The 21,734-nt window shown below is 46.1% G+C and overlaps 1 protein-coding gene across 3 annotated transcripts in view; it reads right to left on the bottom strand.

Annotated features, from left to right (window-relative positions):
• eda (ectodysplasin A) overlaps positions 1–21,734 on the bottom strand; it is a 303,914-nt gene that overhangs the window by 39,228 nt on the left and 242,952 nt on the right. The window contains exon 7 of one of the 3 annotated variants that reach the window (XM_038776069.1): positions 9,323–9,453. In XM_038776069.1, the coding sequence (XP_038631997.1) occupies positions 9,323–9,453 (131 nt within the window). The remainder of the gene's footprint in view (positions 1–9,322; positions 9,454–21,734) is intronic. The other 2 variants (XM_038776071.1, XM_038776072.1) reach the window with 2 other exon arrangements.

The following is a 21,734-nucleotide window of genomic DNA, read 5'->3' as shown; positions in this document are numbered from 1 at the left end:
CGTGGTTCACGTGTGGTTCCATCGACGGGAGCTTGGCATCGTGGCTGCGGTGACTGACCTGGTGAGAAGCGGGGGGAATCAGTCTCCAGGAGGGGGGGGGGCCTCCACGACGGCCTGGCCCGCGATCAGGGGCTACCGATTGGCAGGCGCGCGCGATCTGGAGGGGGCCTACTTTCTTCCGCGTCGGCCCGCTGTGTGGCTCCGCCATGTTGCACGGCGCCTGTGTGGAAGTGGCCGCTGAGCACATGTGTGGACCTACGGCCAGCAGTGCAGGGCTACGTATGGCAGCTGGAGCAGCATGGAGCACTCCTGAGACGTGCTGGCTCCCTGTGGCCCAAGGAACCACTGCGCCTAGAGGCCTGTTGACGCTGGCGTGAAACACAACGGTGTTAACGCTGGCGTCAACACTTAGCTGCGTTTTTGGAGAATACCAGCCCATAGCTCAAAAAATAATAAATGACTTGAGGCATGATAGGGAAAAATGCAAATAATAGGTACAAGGGTTTCATACTGCAAAGAAGTTAAGTAAAAAACAGTTTTTAAAATAGATTTATCGTGCCCTGTTGCCAAATGGCAAACAATCTGATCTGCTGATGGCAAACAGTGCTAACCCATCAAAGAAAAATAATTTTAATTTTTCTATTTCTTCTTGTAAAATTATAAAATTGAGGAAGTATTTGTCCAAGGTGTATTCCGAATACAAATTGTGATGTTTCAGAAATGTAAAACACATTTGGTTCAATCCAAATAATAAGAATTGAGTCTTGAACAGATTAATCTGTAAATTTGGTCTGGAGAAGGTTTCATCCCTTCAATACAATGCACCTCGAAGGAAAATCAAAGTCAAAGGAAGGTCAATGAGTGAATTAAGAGTTTAGACCTGGAGGAAAAGATGTGAGAGTATTTGTCGACTTGACCATAGCACGAAAAAAGTCATCGACTCACAGTTACGTGTAACACTCACACTTAGCTGTAATACTCTATAGTGACAACGTGAACTATATTAAGAAAGAAAAATGCAATGATCAAAATGGGGATATCTAAGTAACAGAAAAGGTGATCACAGTAAACATATTTACCAGGCTAACCGCTACAAAAGCTGTTCTGAAGAGAAAATGAGAATGGACAAATAATAATGATCTTTATTATTGTCACAAGTAGGCTGCAATGAAGTCACTGTGAAAATCCCCTGGTCGCCACATTCCGGCGCCTGTTCGGGTACACTGAGGGAGAATTCAGAATGTTCAATTCACCTCACAAGCACGTCTTTCGGGACTTGTGGGAAGAAACCGGAGCACCCGGAGGAAACTCACGTAGACACGGGGAGAACGTGCGAACTCCGCAAAGGCATTAAGAAAAGGTTGTACCAGAAAATGAAATGAAAAATGAAATGAAAATCGCTTAGAGGAACCTTGGGGCACATGTCCACAAATCCCTGAAGGTGTTTGGACAGATCGATAAGATGGTCAAAAAGACATATAGGTTACTTCCTTTATTAACTGAGGCATATAGTATAAAAGCTGGAAGCCGTTAGGCCCCAACTGGGGTACTGTGAACTCTTCTCGTCACAACACTGTAGGAACGATATGGGGCACGATTCTCCTGTGTTGAGTTTAGGTCCTCCCGCCAGCAGGGAAATGGGACTGTTTCCCACTGGTGTTGGGAGCAATGCTCACAGGCCATTAATGTTTTTTCACAGGATTGCGTTTTACGTTGGACTTGAAATGAAATAAATATCGCTTATTGTCACGAGTAGGCTTCAAATGAAGTTACTGTGAAAAACCCCTAGTCACCACATTCCGGCGCCTGTTCGGGGAGGCTGGTACGGGAATTGAACCGTGCTGTTGGCCTGCCTTGGTCTGCTTTCAAAGCCAGCTCTTTAGCCCTGTGCTCAACCACAGAAATGCAAACAGTGAGGAAAGTGACTCTTGGAATTCCATAGATTCACAACCCTTTGGGTGAAGAAGTTCCTCCTAAACTCAGCCTCAAAATAAGGGGAAGTAGATTTAGGACTATGTCCCCTAGTTCTGCTGTCACCCGCCAGTGGAAACAACCTGCCCGCATCTATCCTATCTATTCCCTTCATAATTTTAAATGTTTCTATAAGATCCCCCCTCATCCTTCTAAATTCCAACGAGTACAGTCCCAGTCTACTCAACCTCTCCTCATAATCCAACCCCTTCAGCTCTGGGATTAACCTAGTGAATCTCCTCTGCACACCCTCCAGCGCCAGTACATCCTTTCTCAAGTAAGGAGACCAAAACTGAACACAATACTCCAGGTGTGGCCGCACTAACACCTTATACAATTGCAACATAACCTCCCTAGTCTTAAACTCCATCCCTCTAGCAATGAAGGACAAAATTCCATTTGCCTTCTTAATCACCTGTTGCACTTGTAAACCAACCTTCTGTGACTCATGCACTAGCACACCCAAGTCTCTCTGAACAGCGGCATGCTTTAATATTTTATCGTTTAAATAATAATCCCGTTTGCTGTTATTCCTACCAAAATGGATAACCTCACATTTGTCAACATTGTATTCCATCTGCCAGACCCTAGCCCATTCACTTAATCTATCCAAATCCCTCTGCAGACTTCCAGTATCCTCTGCACTTTTTCGCTTTACCACTCTTATTTGCTTTTAGTTTAATGGAAAAAGTGGAATAGGTTGAATGACAGAAGAAGCAGAGGAATGACAACCATTTTTTAAGAAACATTTTCCAGAAGTTATGATTGATGGATACCATTTAAAACGTATTCTCCTCTTAAGCTATAAACCATTGGCAGAGACCAGGATTGTGATTCTCCCTGTTGCATTGGCAGTCGCATCAACCCAGCCATCTGAGCTATGCACTTTGTAAAACAGACCTTGCCAAAGCTATGTTGGTCAGACACTAACTTGCACCAAGATCTTTTCATCCGACATCCGTGTTCGCTGACCTACACTTGCTCCCAGTCAAGCAATGCCCCAATTTTTAAAATATAAATTTAGAGTACACAATTTTCTTTTATAATTAAGGGATAAGTTAGTGTCTGCCTACCCTCCACATCTTTGGATTGTGGGGGTGCGACCCACACAGACACGGGGAGAATGTGCAAACTCCACACGGACAGCGACCCAGGGCCGGGGTCGAACTCGGGTCCCTAGCGCCGTGAGGCAGCAGTGCTAACCACTGCGCCACCGTGCTGCTCAATGCGTCAATTTTAAATTGTTAATTTTTGTATTCAAATCAGCCTATGGCCTTGTCTCTCTCTCTTTATCTCAGAAATTTAACACCGCACACCTGTCCAATTCTAGACTCTTGCGCACCCCCACCTTTGATCATTCCACCACTGCCCTTCAGCTTCCTAGACCCCAAGCTTCCTCCCTAAATCTCTGTAACTCTCTACCCCTATCTCTTCCTTCAGCCCACTCCCCAAAAGCAGACTCTTTGGGCTGAATGACCTCCTTCTGCACTGTAAATTCTATGATTCTATGATCTGTGCAGATAAACCAAGTTACCATTTCAGTCCTCAGTTCTGATGAAGGGGTCATCATCATTTCTCTGTCTACAGATGCTGCCAGACCTGTAGAGTATTTCAAGCCTTTTCTGTTTTAAATTCAGCTTTGCATTTGCTTTTTTTGTAAGACTATCAAAGGGATGGGCGAAAGAGAGGGAGGAAGCTGACTTTTAAAACAACACAGGCAAAGAAGGCTGTTTCTATGCCCTCAAGTCATGAAGGAGCAAATTTCCCGGCCTTTTGGATTCTCTGTTCCCGCCGGCAGGGCACCCCCGCCCGCGGGTTTCCTGGCAGCGTAGGGTGGCTTCAACGGGAGTCGAGAATCCTGCCACCTGCGAACGGCGCGCCACCGAGAAACACACGGCTGGGGGAACGGAGAATCGTGCCCAAAGTAATTTTCATGACAGAAGAAATCTATAACGAAGAGCTGAGAAAATGCACTCTATTGTACCTGAGTCCTGTCTTTACCATCAACAACGGACGAGCTTTTAGTTACCAGTTCTAATATCTGCCTATGTGCCTCAGTGTCAATTTATTTTCTGAAAATGCTCCTGTGACCCTCCAAGGAACACTTTACTAAATTACAGGTGTAAATAAAATGCAAGTGGTTGTTGTCCTATAATATATATACTTAGTACAACTTTAAAACATTTAAAAAAATTACCCAATTCTTTTTCTTTCCGATTAAGGGGCAATTTAGCGTGGCCAATCCACCTACCCTGTACATCTTTGGATGAGTCCCACGCAAACATTGGGAGAAGGTGCAAACTCCACATGGACAGTGACCCAAGGCCAGGATCGAACCTGGGTCCTCGGTGCCGTGAGGCAGCTGTGCTAACCACTGCACCACTTTGTACAACATAAATAGCTAGGAACATGCTGTACAATTAAGAAGATAAATTTATCATTCTAGCTTGAATGTTCATGTTAGCCCTGTAGCAGTTGAGGTTCTATAAAAGACCATAAAAGATGCCAAGGCAGGTGTTGGTGTGGTTTCTATTGAATTATTTTTTTTATGGTCTTCACAAAAGAGGGAGACAATGCAGACATTGTAGTTAAGGAGGAAGAGTATGAAGTATTAAATGTGATAAACATAGGGAGAGAGGAAGTATTAAGGGAATTATCCTTGAAAGTGGATCAATCAGGGGTGGGGAAGAGGGGGGGTCCGACCCTGGGTGGGGGTGCTCAGATGTGGCCTGGCCTGCGATCGGGGCCCACCGATTAGCAGGATGGCCTCTCTGGCTGGGGGCCTTGATTCCTCTGCGCCAGCCCCTGTAGTCCTGCGCCATGTTGCTTCAGGACCGGTGCCACTGCGTATGCATGCGTTGGTGCCGGCGCCGCTGCTCATGAGCGGATCCCGCGGCACCCAGTTCGTGCCGGGATCAGCAGCTGGAGTGGTTCACACCACTCCAGTGCCGTGCTGACCTCCTGTAGGGGCCAGAATTAGTCGTCGGGTCGGCCCGTTCACGCCGTCGTAAAACGCGACGGCGTTTACAATGGTGTGGACACTCTGCCGTGAGATTAGAGAATCCCGCCCAGGATGAATTGTCACTTAGAAAAGCACAGATATCTGTGCACAAGGAAAGCACAGATTAATCATGGACAGTCAGCATGGATTGGTTAACGGAGGTTGGGTCTGATTAACTTAATGGAATTTTTTGAGGCAGCAACAAGGAGGATTGATGAGGGTAAAGCAGTTGATGAGGTTTACATGGATTTTAGTAAGGCTTTTGACAAAGTCCCACATGGCAGACTGGTTAAAAAAAATAAAAGTGTGCAGTATCCAAGGGAATGCAGCAAGCTGGATACAAAATTGACTCAAGAACAAAAGGATCATTGTTAATGGGTGCTTTTGCGACTGGAAGGGCCGTTTCCAATGGAGTTCCACAAGGTTCAGTACTAGGTCCCCTGCTTTTTGTGGCATTGATTAATGATTTGTATGTAAATATGGAGTGCATGATCAAGAAGTTTACAGTTGACACAAAAATTCACCACATGATTGATTGTATGATTGCTGTAGACGGTAAAAAGATATCAATGGATTAGTCAGATGGGCAGAAAAGTGACAAATGGAATTCACCCTGGAGAAGTGTGAGGTGATGCATTTGAGGAAGTCAAGCAAGGCAAAGGAGTGCACAATAAATGGGAAGATATTGAGAGGTGTAGAGTAAGTGAGGTACCTTGAAGTGTATGTCCACAGATCCCTGAAGGTAGCAGGACAGGTTGCGAAGGCTGATGGAATCCTTTAATTTATTAGTCAAGGTGTAGAATATAAGAGCAGGCATGTCAAGCTGGAGCTGCGTGAAATATGAGTTAGGCCACAACTGGAGTACTGTGTGCAGTTCTGGTCACCTCATTACAGAAAGGATGCAATTGCATTAGAGAGGGCACAGAGGAGATTTACCAGGATGTTGTCAGAACAGGAAAATTGCAGCTTTGAGGAAATATTGGATAGGATGGGATTGTTCTCCTTGGAAGAGAGGAGGCTGAGGGGAGATTTAATTGAGACGTACAAAATTGTGTGAGACCTGGATTGAGTGGATGGGAAGGGCCTGTTTACTTCAGCAGTGTTCAGTGACGAGGGGATATAGATTTACAGTGATTGGTGGAAAGATTAGAGGACAGATGAGGAAAGGTTTTCATCCAGAGGGTTATGGGGGTTTGGAACTCACGGCCTGAAAGGCTAGTAGAGGCAAAAATCCTCAACTCATTTAAAAGGTGTCTGGATGAGCAATGCCACAACCTGCAGGGCTACAGACCAAATGCAGGAAAGTGGGATTAGGCTGTGTGGCTCACTTTTCAGCTGCCACAGAGACGATGGGCCAAATAGCCTCCTTCTGTGCCACGAACATTCTATGATCACTTCTACTTCGAGTCAAACTGAACTTTGTGAGAAAGGGTTACTATTGGTGTTGGAAAATTGCATCCTCAAGAGTGGTCATTTATCTATAGTCATTAGGGATCATCAGCACTGGGAGGGTCCAATTCCGGCCTTGGGTGAGTGTCTGTGTGGGATTTGCATGTTCTCCCCATGTCTACGTGGGTTTCCTCCGGGTACTTCAGTTTCCTCCCAGAGTCCAAAAATGTGCAGATGAGATGGATTGGCCATGCTAAATTGCCCCTTGCTGTCCAAAGATGTGTCCAACGATGTGCAGATTAGGTGGATTGGCCGTGCTAAATTTCCCCTTGGTGTCAGAAAATGTGCAGGTTTGGCGGGTGTTATCTCTTTCCTTTTTGTTGTTTACTTTTTTTTTGTTTTTGTAGTTGCTGGGGGGGGGGGGGGGGGGGGGTTGGTTTTTGTTCTTTGGTTGTTACTATGGTTATTTGGTTAATATTGTTTTGTTGTTTATATTTTGTGAAAATCTTAATAAAAATTTTTTTTTTTTTAAACGTGCAGGTTAGGTGGGGTTACAGGGTTGCAGGAGCAGGTCGGGGGTGTGGGCCGAGATAGGGTGCTCTTTCAGAGGGTCAGCGCTGCCACGGTGGCTAAATGGCCTCCTTCTGCACTGTAAGGATTCTAAGGACCAAAAGGAAAATGTAGGTGTAATCATAACAAGCTGATTAAGGGCTGCACTAAGATCAGTGTATTGCTATAATGCATTACAATGTTCAGCAAAGTTCAGCAAAACCTCATGTGAATAGTTGGGATGTTCATGCTCCAACATCTCCTGACTGCATTGCAGCAGGGTATGAACTCCATACACACGAATAACGTGCTTTTTTCCAGAATAAAGTGCAAGGCATGCCATTTGATAATGGCACTGAAGAGAGCAGGCATAATGTTGAACCTAAATGTGGACCTTGCATCAAAATCCTGCATATTGTGGAGATAGTATTTAATCCTTGCTGTACAATGCATTGTTCAACACATACTTCATCTTCCACATTTTCTGCGCAATTCTCTCCATAGTCCATATCAATCACCCTTTCAGTGTAAATGTTAATTCCTTGTTAATTCGCAGTCAGTCTAGATTCAATTAAATCGAGATGGATTTGCAGGTATAATATCATTTAATCGACTCACTTGCAAGGCTGCATTAATCCATAGAGCTGCAGGACCCACATGCTGTCTCCTGCAGCACTCCGGACCAAAGAGACAGAATACAAAAGAGCTTTAGCTGATATATTCAAAAATCACAGTAAGATTCACATATAAGCTTCCCATTGGTCATTCTATACACCTCCTGACCTGGCTCTATATCTTAATTGGTCGCTTTGCCTTTGTAATCCCATCATCCTTTGCCCCCTGCTTACCACGAGGCAAAAGCTCCCCTTCCCCCGATGGTTTCAAACAGGCTTTTGGCTGAATCCTTTTGTCCTGTCTGTGAACACTCAATCCGCATGGTCCTAAAGTACACCTTGTTCGTTTGTTCACTTCCTCATAACAAGCAACTCATTCCTTATAAATATAGCAAGCGGTCATTATCACAGTTCATGCTCCTCTACGTTTAATAAGTAAAGGGAAAGGATAGGGATTAAGTTCTAAATTACACCTCCACTAAACCCATCTTTTGTTTCTTTGTTTCCTCCATTGCCATCCCCTTTTGTCTTAATTTGTCATTTAATCCCTCCTGCCCTTTACTCTGTCACAGATCTTGGACGGGATTCTCCAACCACCCGCCGGGTCAGAGAATCCCCGGGGGCAGCACGAATCCCGCCCCGCCGCCGGCTGCCGTATTCTCTGGCGCCGTTTTTCAGGCGGGGTTCACGCCATGCCAGTCGGGGGCCATTGGCAGCAGCCCCCCCCAGCAATTCTCCGGGCCTCGATGGGCCGAGCGGCCATCCATTTTTGGCCAGTCCCGCCAGCATGGGTTACGCATGGTCCCACACGGCGGGACCTGGCAGGTAAGTTGGCTGGGGCGGTGGCCTGGCCTGCGATTGGGGCCCAGCGATCTGCGGGTGGGCCTGTGCCATGGTGGCACTCCTTCCTTCTGCGCCGGCCCCTGTCGGGCTCCGCCATGGCCGGCGTGGAGAAGAAAGCCCCCTGCGCATGCACCAAAACACGCTGGCAGTTCCGCGCATGCGTGAGATCCTGCTGGCCCTTTGGCGCATGCACTAACCCGCGCAGTCCCTTCGGCGCCGGCTGGAGAGGGGTCAACCCCTCCGGCGTCCACCTAGCCCCTGAGACAGGTGAGAATTCCTCACCGAGGGGCCCATTGACGGCGGAAGCGTTGGCGCCGATTTTCCCACCAGCGAGGGGACTTAGTCCCTGGAAAGGAGAATCCCGGCCATGATCTTTTGTTGTCCTCCACATCACGCCCCACCCCTCTTCCTTTGGTACTTGCTTAAAACCTTTTACATCTCTAACATTTTCCAGTTCTAACAAAAGCTCATGAACCTGAAACATTAAAAATTCCTCTTTTCCCTCTTCACGGATGCTCCCTGACCTGCTGATTATCTTCCGCATTTTCGGTTTCTATTTCAGATTTCCAGCATCCGCAGTATTTTGCTTTTGTATCAATGATATGGAATGTTACTTTGCCCATTCATTTGTTCGACAATAACACAATGGGAAAGATTCAAAATTCCAATACAATGCGAATAAATACATTTTGCGGAATTCTTGTGCAACTGGGAGTTAGTAGGAATTGGTGAGAAACACAACAGCCATCACTGGTTCGAAGTTAGATTGCCTGTGATGAATGAGAGGATCTGAAGTATTTCTTTTTAATTGACTATATCTCAGCCTTGACAAAGTACTGATTTAGTCAATTAGAAAACAGAATCCCAATAGCAACCACCCCCATCCCCACTCTCCCCGCTGACCCACCCACCCCACGTCCCAGCAGCTCGTCATTAGGGACAAGACCGTACTCACTTCTACCTGACTATAGATGAAGTAGGTGCCATCCACGAGGACCTCCAGCTGTCCACTTCGGCTGTGCAACCGGAAGACCTTAGGGCTCATTGAAGATCGGACCCAGTCAGCCAGAACACCACCTATGAGATCTCAGCGTGAGAAGGGCAGTCATTCAATACATGGAAAAATATTCAGAGAAGTCCTATAGCAAAAAACACAAACAGCTAACATTGCTATTGTTACAGAAACTACCCGATCACTGGTTCGATGATGAAAAACAGGAAAGATTAATTCACGGAAACTTCACAACATATTCATTCTAAAATGATAAGCAATAACCCCTTATTAGAAATGCACATTCCCAACTCAATGAAGTGAGAGTGTCTTAGCTCTAGAGGCTGGGTTGTTAAGTATGTTGCAGGCTGAGATAGATTTTTAATCAGTAAGGGAATCAAGGGTTATAGGGATAAGATAGGAGTTGAGGACTATTGTATAAGATCAGCTACAATCTCATTGAATGATGGAGCAAACCTGGTGGGCCGAGTGGCCAATTCTGCTCCTTCATCTTATGGTCTACTGCAATAACCCCAGTTTCAACACTAATACTCGTGCCCCAGATTCATACATGAAAATAGCCAGTTATGAAACTTCTCCTCTGCCAGGAGCTGAGAGAATTAGTGGTGGGGAGCGAAGTTTCCACATCAATAATTCTCACAAGTAAGTGCCAATAACTGCGCAGTGACAGACAGTTCTGTTCTGTGGGTCTGAGTCCTTTATGATCAGAGTTGTGTTTATTGAAATAAAAGCAATTCCTGAATTTGTCAAGAAGCTTTGCACCTTTTGTATCCAAGTTGGATCTGAAAAGTTCCCAAAAGTGAAAAATTAAGTTGCAATCCAGTGATTTTGGTTCATTTTCAATCATTCCAATTGCTCGGTATAAATAGGCATCTAAAAATAATTTCCTGTTGCCTCCCATAATAAATCAGTTGTGCCTAATCATTTCCTGCGTTGCCTTTTTAAAACAGAATTTCAAGTGTCATCTAAATCTTGCACAGAAATGAAGGTAGAATAAGGAAAGTCCCTCAATTATTGTTAAGCCGGGGCAGCACGGTGGCCTAGTGGTTAGCACTACCGCCTCACGGCGCTGAGGTCCCAGGTTCGATCCCGGCTCTGGGTCACTGTCCGTGTGGAGTTTACACATTCTCCCCGTGTCTGCGTGGGTTTCGCCCCCACAACCCAAAAATGTGCAGAGTAGGTGGATTGGCCACGCTAAATTGCCCCTTAATTGGAAAAAATAATTGGGTAATCTAAATTTAAAAAAAAAAAAATTATTGTTAAGCCTAATTTTCCAAAGACTGTTGGATGGAATAGTTCTTTAATAGTTTTTATTTTAGTCACTTGGCAGATTAAAGGAAGAATGCTATTGGGGCCAAAGAAAAATAAACCATTTCCTATCACATCATTAACATTCTGCGGTTTGTTCTGCTTATTTCAAGATTGCCTTTAGGAATTGGAATATATCAGCACAATTTAACAGTCATCTGGCAAACAATTTGGAAACACTTAGTTTGTGCACTTTTAATTAATTGGTTCTGAAAAGCTAACTTTCTTCTTTGTTTTACCAGGAGAATCTAAATGGCCAAGAGTAGGATCACTATCATAATCTAAATAATGTTATTGCAAGTTTTTTTTGTCAGCAATCATTTGGGAATTATCCATTTCCAACTCAGGCCTTGCTTTCATGCCTCAAAACCTCTTAAAACTCACATTTGATGGCTAGGATCGATCAGGCCAACAGTTCACTCAATGTTTTAGCTTAAAGAGCAGTGTGGGCAACCAGACAGTATTCAGGGTCATGCCTATTTTTCTGATGTCACTTCATTCAGAAAACACCCCGTGATGAGTGTTGTGTTCTTTGTAAAATTCTCCAGGATGGTGAAGTTTGTAGTTGACAAAGTACAGCAAGCAGTGTTTGACAAACAAAGCTAATTTAATAATAATAATAATCTTTATTGTCACAAGTAGGCTCACGTTAACACTGCAGTAAAGTTGCTGTGAAAAGCCCCTAGTCACCACATTCCGGTGCCTGTTCGAGTACACAGAGGGAGAATTCAGAATGTTAAATTACCTAACAGCGTCTTTTGGGACTTGTGGGAGGAAACTGGAGCACTCGGGGAGAACGTGCAGATTCCGCACAGGCAGCGACCCAAGCCGGGAATCGAACCTGGGAACCTGAAGCTGTGAAGGAACAGTGCTACCCACCGTGCTACCGTGCCACCCTATTACACTACACTTCATATACAAAGCATCTCTTGCATTTACAGTGACGTCAGCCACAAGCTCCTTTGAATGCATTCTGATTTTCATCCCAAAAGCAAGTCTTTCCCCACTGCAACCAATTCCTATTTTGTCCTTGCTCTCAATGCGATTGGTGACTCATGCTCGGTATACTTCCAAAGGAACTGCTCTCCGGCACTCAACAGTCCTGTAACACTTTATGCAGGTAAACTATTAGTACACCAATCTGACACTATCTAAACTTCTGATATCATGGCCAAGATTATAAAACTGGAATCAAAACTATGGGTGCAACTACTTAACACATATCATACAAATTTAACGGTCATATATTTGCAAAACGTAGAGGAAAAATAATCTTTCGAATTAAATTTATTGGCAGAGTTGAGCTTCTTACTCAAGTGACTTAAAACTACCACAAAAGAAATGTACCTTATTTCAAGTGCTTTCTTTCATAATAACTTCAAAAAAGGTACAAAAGACAATATATATGCCCATCTGATATCGTCAAGAAGAAGCCATTTGGCACTGGCCCCCAGGCCACAAGTGGATATGACTGCAATCCAGCTCAGTTCTATATACTGAAATGGCACTGAACCCAAAATAAACACTTTGAAAATCCTCAGCGTACAAGGAAGTAATCAAGGTGGTCAACCTATCAGTCCATGATATTGTAGGAGTATCGGCTTTAGCAGCATTGTTACTGCTTAGAATAAACAAAGAATAATTAAAGAATATTGGGATGAATAAGAGGTATTTAGCTTATTGTGTGCATATAAAAAGTTGCAGAAGAAACAGGTACTGTAAAGTCGCCATAGTCCCAGATAACCATCGCCTGCTTTCGCCTTTGAGAGGGAGAACTGACTGGTGGAAAATTAACCGAAGGATCATCACACTTCAGGCAAAGGGCAAGGCTGAGAAGGCAGGGCCTTCATGAAGAAACACGAGTTAAAGGACTGGGGAAACGCATTGGGTGAGGGACACAATATTCAAGTCTCCTACAGAGACCTACGGTAGCACAAGTAGATAGCGCCAGGGTCCCAGGTTCGATTCCCTGCTGGGTCACTGTCTGTGCGGAGTCTGCACGTTCTCCCCGTGTCTGCGTGGGTTTCCTCCGGGTGCTCCGGTTTCCTCCCACAGTCCAAAGACGTGCAGGTTAGATGGATTGGCCATGCTAAATTGCCCTCAGTGTCCAAAAAGGTTAGGAGGGGTTATTGGGTTACGGGGATAGGGTGGAAGTGAGGGCTTAATTTAGGTCGGTGCAGACTCGATGGGCCAAATGGCTTCCTTCTGCACTGTATGTTCTATGTTCTATGTACTACACTTAATTAGATTTGAACATTTGCTGAGGAATTAGATAAAGAATACACTACACTTCTACAATATTAAACTATGCTATCAGCTAAACTATCTCAGATCTACTCAGCCTGGCTCCCTTCCACTCTCTCCCAGGAGTTAAGGAGGCATTTGATATTTATATGGTTGCTCTGTAGCACCATTGTGTGCACCTATGTGGCTAGAGTCGCAACATTACATTAATCCTTTAACGAAAGAGAAAATGCTGGAAAATCTCAGCAGGTCTGGCAGCATCTGTAGGGAGAGAAAAGAGCTTACGTTTCGAGTCTGACGTATCTTTGTCAAAGCTAACAGACAAAGTGGGAAATATTTATACTGTGGAGTGAGAATGAAAGATGAGTCATAACCACAGAAACCCAGGGAAACCGGTGCTAATGGCCACAGAAACCAAGGGGAAAGAGTGCTAATGGCAGTCCCCAGAGAGAACAAAAGATGTGAAAGGTCAAACAGCAGGGAAACTAACTTCAGAGGATGAACTGTAGATGTGGGGGGAGGGGGAGGGGGAAGCAAAGAGGAGAAAGGTGAAGGAAAAGTGGATAAGATTTTGAGGGGGAATTAAATATATATTAAGAAAGAAATGGTAAAAGACAGTTAAAATGATATGAAAACAAATGGATCGAGGTGGGGTAGAGCTGATCATATGAAGTTGTTGAATTCGATGTTCAGGCCGGAAGGCTGTGGCGTGCCTAACCGGAAGATGAGATGTTGTTCCTCCAGTTTGCGTTGAGCTTCACTGGAACATTGCAGCAGGCCAAGAACAGACATGTGGGCATGGGAGCAGGGTCTTTTGTTAAAATGGCAAGCAACAAGGAAGGTCAGGGTCCTGAATGCGCACAGACCGAAGATGCTCAGCAAGGCGATCACCCATTCTGCGTTTGGTCTCTCCGATATAGAGGAGACAGCAAATGCAGGTAGACCAAATTGGAAGAGATGTAAGTGAAACGCTGCTTAACCTGAATGAGTGATTTGGGCCTGGGATGTTAAGCATTGAAGAGGTAAAGGGGCAGATGTTACACCTTCTGCGATTGCATGGGAAGGTGCCATGGGTAATGGGAGAGGTGCTGGGTATGGTGCAGGAGTGGACCAGATTGTATTAGAGGGGACGGTCTCTGCGGAATGCTGACAGAGGGAGTGAAGGGAAGATGTGTTTGGTGGTGGTATCACACTCGAGCTGGCAAAAATTAATACTTCATGTTCCTTACAATATCCACATAGTGACAATGAGGAATTATCAGTTTAGTCATAGAATGGTAGAGTTTTACAACACACAAAGCAACCTGTCGACCCATTGGGTCTGCGCCATAAAGCACCTATCTATTCTCATCTCATTCTCCAGCACTTGGCCTTGTATACTCAGGTGTTTAAAGTGCTCATCTAAATGCTTCTAAGTGTGAGGGAAGCCGCCTCTACCACCCTTTCAGGCAGTGAGTTCCAGATTCCCCTCATCCACTGGGTGAAAACGGTTTCTCCTCAAATCCCCATTAAAGCTCCTGCCCCTTACCTTAAACCTATGTCCCTTGGTTATTGAGCCCACTACTAAGGGGAAAAGTTTCTTCCTCTCAGTCCTGTCTAGGTCCCCCATCATTTTGTACACTTTCATCAGGTCCCCTGCCCCAGCCTTCTCTAAACAACCCCTGCCTTGACAGCCTCTCTTCACAGAATCAGAATGCCATCACTGAGCAGCAATGGTATAAAAACATAGCTGACCCTGTAAATCTTCAATAGGACAGACAGCACCTCTGCACAGAGAAACTGTGTTAATGTTTGATGAAAGATCAGCAACATCAAACCATTTCTCTCTCTTCATAGATGCTGCCTGACCTGCTGAGCTTTTCCCGCATTCTCTATTTTTACACAGTTTCGAGTGTTGCCAGTATTTTGCTTCTGTATTTTTGACTTGCTCTTGGATGATACCCAGTTGCGTGGCTGCTCAGCTTTTCTCCAGCAGATGCAGCACTTAAGTGACTAAACGACAGAATCTTTCACCATCAAGTTGCCAAGATAAACAATTAAATCAGCCTCACAGCATATACACTGCAGTCAGCTGCTCATGGCAGAAAGCGACTGTTCAATCACTTCAGAAAAAGAATTTGTTTCGACCTCCCAAGCTGCAAACCTCTTGCGTACTCCCCCCCCCCCCCCCCCCCCTCCCACCCTACCCAGGGCTTGAAAACAGCAGTCTTCACAGTCCTCCAGCCACCAACATCAGGCAAACAAAATTATACGCTGTGCATTCTGGCTCCCTGATATGCTTCGGACATTCCCCTCCCCAAGCTTATCGGACATCATTCTGATTTCCTGCCGCCTATGCTTGCGTGCTGCTCCACTCCTGCTATCCTGGCAGGAGAAATTCAGGGGATACTATTGGGAACAGAAAAGGCCTGGGGGCTGAATTTTCCAACGTTTCCCACTGGCGGGATCTTCTGGTCCAGCCGATGGTGACCCAGCACAGTGGGTTCCCTGACGGCGAGGACGGAGAACAATGCAAGACGCCACTGACATCGGCGGGTCCCGGAGATCAAGCTGCCGGTCAATGACGAGCTGCCTCCGCTGCCCGAAAACAAATTGTGGGGGGTGCATGGACAGTACATCCTGCCCTATTACATTTTGCATTTTGAAAATAGTTTGTGGGGGGGGGGGGCGGGGGGGGGGGGGGGGGTGTCGGACACTGTGATTGGGGGGGCTGGAGTCTGACCTGGTGGCTGGAGAGGGGGTTCAGTGTTGGACCCGGTGGTCAGGGGGTGGGGGGGTTTTCGGAGCTGGTCCAATGGTTGTGGAGGGATTGAGGGGGTGGGGGTTCGAATTTGGATCTGATGGTCAGACCCGGTGGTTGAGGTGGGGTTGGTTGGAATACGGACCTGGTGGTTGGGGGGGGGGAGGGGGGTTCGGAGTTGGACCTGATGGTCGCAGGGTGGGAATGGACCCGCTGGTTGGGGGTGGGGAGGTCAGGGTTCGACACGGTCCAGGTGGTAGTGGGGGGATAGGCGTTAGAGTCATGGTCAGTCCGAGTGGTTGGGGTTGCGGGGGTTGGTTCGGAGTCGATGGGGAGATGAGGGGGAGGGTGGTTCAGAGTCAGGCCCAGTGGCAGTGGGTGGGTGGTTTTGAAGTTGGACCTGATGGTTGGGGGAGTGCAGGGTGGTGGTTGGAATAGGGACTCGGTGATTGGGGTTGGGGGGTTCGGAGTCAGTGGTCGGTCGTTGGGTCGGATTCCGACTTGCAGTCGTTGGGCAGATTTGAAGTTGCAGCTGGTCCCTGTGGTAATGGGGGTGGGGGTGGGGGGTGGTAGGGGACTGTGTCATAGCCGGTCCTGGTGGTGGGGGTTGGGGGGCTTTGGAGTCGGTTCTGGTGGTTGGGCAGTGGCGTCGGAGTCAGACCCCCCTGTTGGGGGTGGGGCTTCGGAGTTGGAGCCGGTCCCGGTGGGTAGGGGTGGAGATGGGTTGGAGGGAAGGTTCGAACCCAGTGGTCAGACCTGATGGTGGGTGGGATGGTTCGGAGTCAGACCTGCTTGTGGGGGTGGTGGAGTTCAGAGTTTGAGTTGGACCTGATGGTTGTAGTGGGGTTGGGGTGGTGTGGGGGGGGGGGGGGGGGGGGGGGGGGGGGGGGGGGCGGTCGGAGTCAGACCTTTCATGAATACTTTTCAAAAATCCAAATACACCACATCCACTACATGTCCCTTATCCACCAAACTACTTCAAATTCTCAAAAAATGGATTAGATTTGTCAAAGATTTGTCATTTCCCTATCATATTTCTCTGTTGACCCAATCATAATATGATTTTCTGAAAACTGAAAAATAGATTCCAGCATTCTCCCTACAACTGATGTTCGGGTAACTGGCCTACAGTTCCTGCTTTTCTTGAATAGATGGTTTAGATTTGCCACTTTCCAATTCTTGGGAATTCTTCTTCCCCCTTTTAGAATCCTTGGATGTAGGCTGTTAGGCCCAGGCGAAAATATGGCTTTCATTTCTCCAATACAAATTTTTTTTACCAATTAAAGTTCCAAACTTGCACTATCCTTGATTACGGAATGTTTCCGTGACTTCTACAATCTCTGCCATTTCCTTATTACCATTATAATTTCTCCAAAATCTCCTTCTATTAGACTTACATTTACCTTTGCTCATCATTCCGTTTTGGATACTAACAGAAACTTTTACAATTAGTTACTGTATCTCTTTGTGACGATTGTTCGGAATTTGTTAGAGATTGTGTTATGTATATCTGTTGCAGTAATTTTTTTTTTCAATCCTGGTTTAACATGCAGGCAGGTGGTGTGCCTGTGAAAGCTGCAATTAAGATGTTGTAAAAGTGAGAAAATAATTCATTCCAACGATGTACCCGTTCACAAAGAGACGCCTAATAGAATTTTGTTATGGTTGCTGGAGACTCCCTGGAGAGTAGACAATTTGAGACATTGAGACTTAGGTAAGCAGATCTTGGGATCTGAGTCGGTTTGAAATGATGTAATCAATGGAGGAGTCAGGTATGTCTGTAGTTTTACAGTTTGATATAGGTTTGACAGTTTTCTAGGAGTTTTTAAGTTGAACTGCAGTTTTGCTAAATGCTGTCAGGTTGAGCAGTAATTTCACAAAGGCAGAAGGATCTACAGTCTGTTCTGGAAACGATTTCTCTCTCTCTCTCTCTCCAAGCAGTCTTTCCAATAAATTGGAAACAGTACAGCAAGTATCCCTGTGATGGCAAACTTTATTTATGAGTGACTTTTGACCTGTAATGGGCTCTGCTTAATTGGAGATAGAGAAGGTATAAGATAGTAGTTAATGGGTTTCCTTTTATTTTAAGAATTATTTAACTGTTAATTCATAGAATTTACAATGCAGAAGGAGGCCATTTGGCCCATCGAGCCTGCACCGGCCCTTGCAAAGACTGACTTAAGCCCACGCCTCCACCCTATCCCCATAACTCAGTAACCCCACCTAACATTTTGGACATGAATGGGCAATTTATCATGGCCAATCCACCTAACCTGCAAATCTTTGGACTAGGAGGAAACTGAAGCACCCGCAGGAAACCCATGCAGACACAGGGAGAAAGTTGAAAAGCTGTTTTCTGTGATGTTAATTTGGTTAATCCTGTTAATATGAAAGATCTCTAATTGACAAAGTATTATTTCCTCACGGTTCTGCAAATTGCAAAATAGTTCGGGTTTGACGTCTAGTTTCCTAATATAAATTGGGGTCTGTTTGGTACCGTAACAGAGTGCAAGCTTACTCTCTAGTTTCTCTTCTCTTTCTTTATCAATATTAAGATTACCTTTTGCTGAACTCTGAAACCCTTCCAATTCTCAGCATTCCTGAAGAAAGGTCATTGACTGGAAATGTTGCACGGAATCTTCTGATTTTGGTGGGAATCCCGTGCGTTGCCTCAAAAGGTGGCGAGACACCTTGTGCTGACTCCTAGAAGGAGGTATCTGTATCTGCGCTGTATCCTCTCGACATCAGGCAGTTAAGAGGACAGCAACAAGCCTCACTCCTGACTGAGTATCCCACCTGGGAATATGGCGTCTTGTCCTCGTAAGGCTGCTGGCTAATCTGAGGAGGGAGCCGTGACTGTTGCCGGAACAATATCCCCTTCGAGTCCCAGGATCATGAAGTGACCCGAAAAGGTAACTGCTCTTTTGGATGAGTGTCTCATAGGATAAGGATTGTAGGATGAGGGAGATCATGGTGGTTAGGAGGGATGGCTGTCAGTGGTCAACCTGCTGTCCCGTGACCATGCTCTCAATCACGCACAGATTAGTGCAGATCGAGAACCCCGTCCAGCTGACCTGAAGCACAGATTTACCAGCCATGCAAGCCGCATGTCGGCTAGACCAGCTGGAGCTAGGAAGTTCGCAACAGAGGCAGGAGGAGACATTGTAGGCGGGTGGGGCGGAAATGCCGGCCGTGGGCCTTCCCGCCCAGAACCTACTTCCAGTGGAGCTCAAAAAGTGGCGGGTATCAGTCCCGCTGTTAACCTACCAAATGTCCAGTCTTGTTTGCCTCCTGCAGAGCAGAAGATCTCGGTTATTAACTTAGTTTCCCTCTCTGCAGATGCTGCCAGACCTATTGAGTATTTTCAACATTCTCTGTTTTGATTTCAGATGTCCGAGATCGTGCTTCCACCTCAGGCTCATAACTCATCCATCAAAATATATCATCTCCACCCTCTTCTCCCTTCTCCACCCTCTTCAGCTTCAATTGGATAATTAGTCAATGTAACCACTGTGGCAGGAATGTTTTTTCACTTGTCGAGAATAACAAAATGACACTTGCAGATTAGTCCAAAGCGACCAGGCATTAAGTCCTATTCAGGCTGATGAATGAGGTTCTATCCTAACCACTTTTAGACCAGTTACAAGGAAAATATGTGACACTTACTGAGCAGCCATTGCCTGCCACAGGGTAATTATCTTGTCATCAGATCATCTGATGCCTTTTGTCATCAGGTGTTAGTGCAACTGGAATACGTGCAGTTACAAGAAATATCAATCCAGATTTTGGAAAAACATCTTCAGGAGAAATAAGGAGCATCACTAATTGAACGTTTTTCCAAGTCCAGTATTCAGACAACAGGTTCTCGACAATAACTTGTACTTTTGCAGCATCTTTAATGCTGATAAAATGCCACTGTAGTGCTTCTCAGTGGTACAATCAAAAAAGGAGATATGAGTGGGGTGACTGAATGTTTATTTGAAGGAAGGTTTTAAGACATAAACGAGGTTGCGCTGCAGAGGGATTTTAAGAGGGAGTGAGGCACAAACAGCCAGAGGAGAGAAAAGCAAATCTCGGAAGAAGTTGCTGGCTGAAGGAGGTTACAAAGAGAGAGAAAGGTGAAGCCACGAATCGGCTTAGACACGCGAATGTAAATGTTAAATTGAAAGCTCTGGGAGGAATCAGGTGCCGAGGCTGAAATATGGCCTGGTGTGGGATAGGATATGGGCAGCAGAGTTTAAGATGAGTTTATGGAAGATGGAAGACTGATCAGAGGAGTTTTATTGAAGTAGTTACTGCTGGAGGCAATAAAGGCACAGTTAAAAGTTTCAGCAGCAGATGGTCAGAGACAGGGAGGAAGCGGGCAAAGTTACAGGGGTGACAGTTGTGGCATCTTTTTGACAAGAGTGCATCGGGGTGGAAGCTCAGCTTGGGCCCAAGCGGATGTGGAGACTGTGAAAGTCTCAGCTTAAGTCTGAGACAATGGTTGGGGAGGGGATTGGAACGATGACAGGAATGTGGAGTTTACAGTGGTCGTTGAAGATGACAGCTTAGTTTCCCCGTTGTTTAATTGGAGAAAAATGTAGCTCATCCATGACTGGATTCTAGACAAGTAATTTGACAAGACAGTCAGTGGAGCAGGTCAGAGAGGTGCTGTGAACGCACATATTGAAGCTGATCATGGGTGGGATTCTCCGCCCGCTGCGCCACATTTCTGCCCCGACCGGCCGGCGGGATTCTCCGTTACACCTGCCGGTCGATGGGGTTTCCCATTGTGGGGCAACCCCACACCATCGGGAAAACCCCGGGCGCCGGCATAACGGAGAATCCCGCCGGCGGAAAATCCCACCCCACGTGTCGGAGTATGAGAACAATTTTGCCAAAGAACCACAATTAGAGCAGGGACACACAACTTGTAGAAAAAGCTCTGGATACAATTAGATAGGTTAAGAACAGAAATAAATTAGGGCAATCCGTCTGCGTTGATCTGGTTTGAGACTATCAAAAACAGCTTTACCGCAGCAAATCCTTATAACAGGTGCTTCTAAACTGTGGAAATCACAACCCTGTGGGTACCAGAGACATATCTGGGGGAAACGCAAAAGAAATTGTCTCAGGGTGGATTTTACACCTGATGCAAACAATGAACCCTTCTATTCCCCATTACTTTACATTCCCTATTTTTCCATTGGGTGGATGTAAAGAAATAAATCATTAGAATATTTCCCAGTGGATATTTGTTCTACTTTTGCCAAATGCAAGGGCATGTGGTAAGGACCTGGAGGGGTGGGGGTGGGGGGTGGGGGGGGGTGGGTGTGGGGGGGGGGGGGGGGGGGAGCAGGATGGATTACATAGAAAATAGGTGCAGGAGTAGGCCATTCGGCCCTTTGAGCCTGCACCACCATTCAATGTGATCAAGGCTGATCATGCAAAATTAAGTATCCCACTCCCCCAAGGGGACAGGGCTCTGCTCTTTGGTTGCGAGGGAACCCACTGCTCCCACTTTGCCGCTTGTGTCGGAGGTCTCCATTGAGGACTCGTCATCTTACAAGATGCTTGGGGGTCACCTGGAACAATGCAGTTTCTGGGCGGGAGACAACATCACCTGCATTTATTCAGTCTTCAATCTGGAAGAGGTGGGTCAAACTGCCCACCTCTGGGGGAGGGGGGGGGGGGGGGGGGGGGGGGTCCTGGGAGCCTAACCATGGGCTCTGAGAGACCCTTGGTTCTCCAGGCAGGCTCCATTGGGGAAGGAGTGCTGCATTGTCTGCTCCCATGGAGCATCTCGACATCCTGCAAGCAGTCTGGAATCCTGCTGCCACCAATTGCTGCAAAATTAGTCAGAAGGGGCTGGCACCATACAATAATAATAATAATCGTTTATTGTCACAAGTAGGCTTCAATTAAGTTACTGTGAAAAGCCCCTAGTCGCCACATTCCGGCGCCTTTTCGGGGAGGCTGGTACGGCCAATACCCCATATGATGTGGGGTGAGAGTTTCTGTTGGAAACCTCACTGCTTTGGGTGAGAACTTCTGGGCGGAATTTCCCCAGGCTTGCTTGGT

Source organism: Scyliorhinus canicula, chromosome 17 (assembly GCF_902713615.1).
Source record: "Scyliorhinus canicula chromosome 17, sScyCan1.1, whole genome shotgun sequence".
Lineage (NCBI taxonomy): Eukaryota > Metazoa > Chordata > Chondrichthyes > Carcharhiniformes > Scyliorhinidae > Scyliorhinus > Scyliorhinus canicula.
This window is presented reverse-complemented; position numbering and strand designations above follow the sequence as displayed.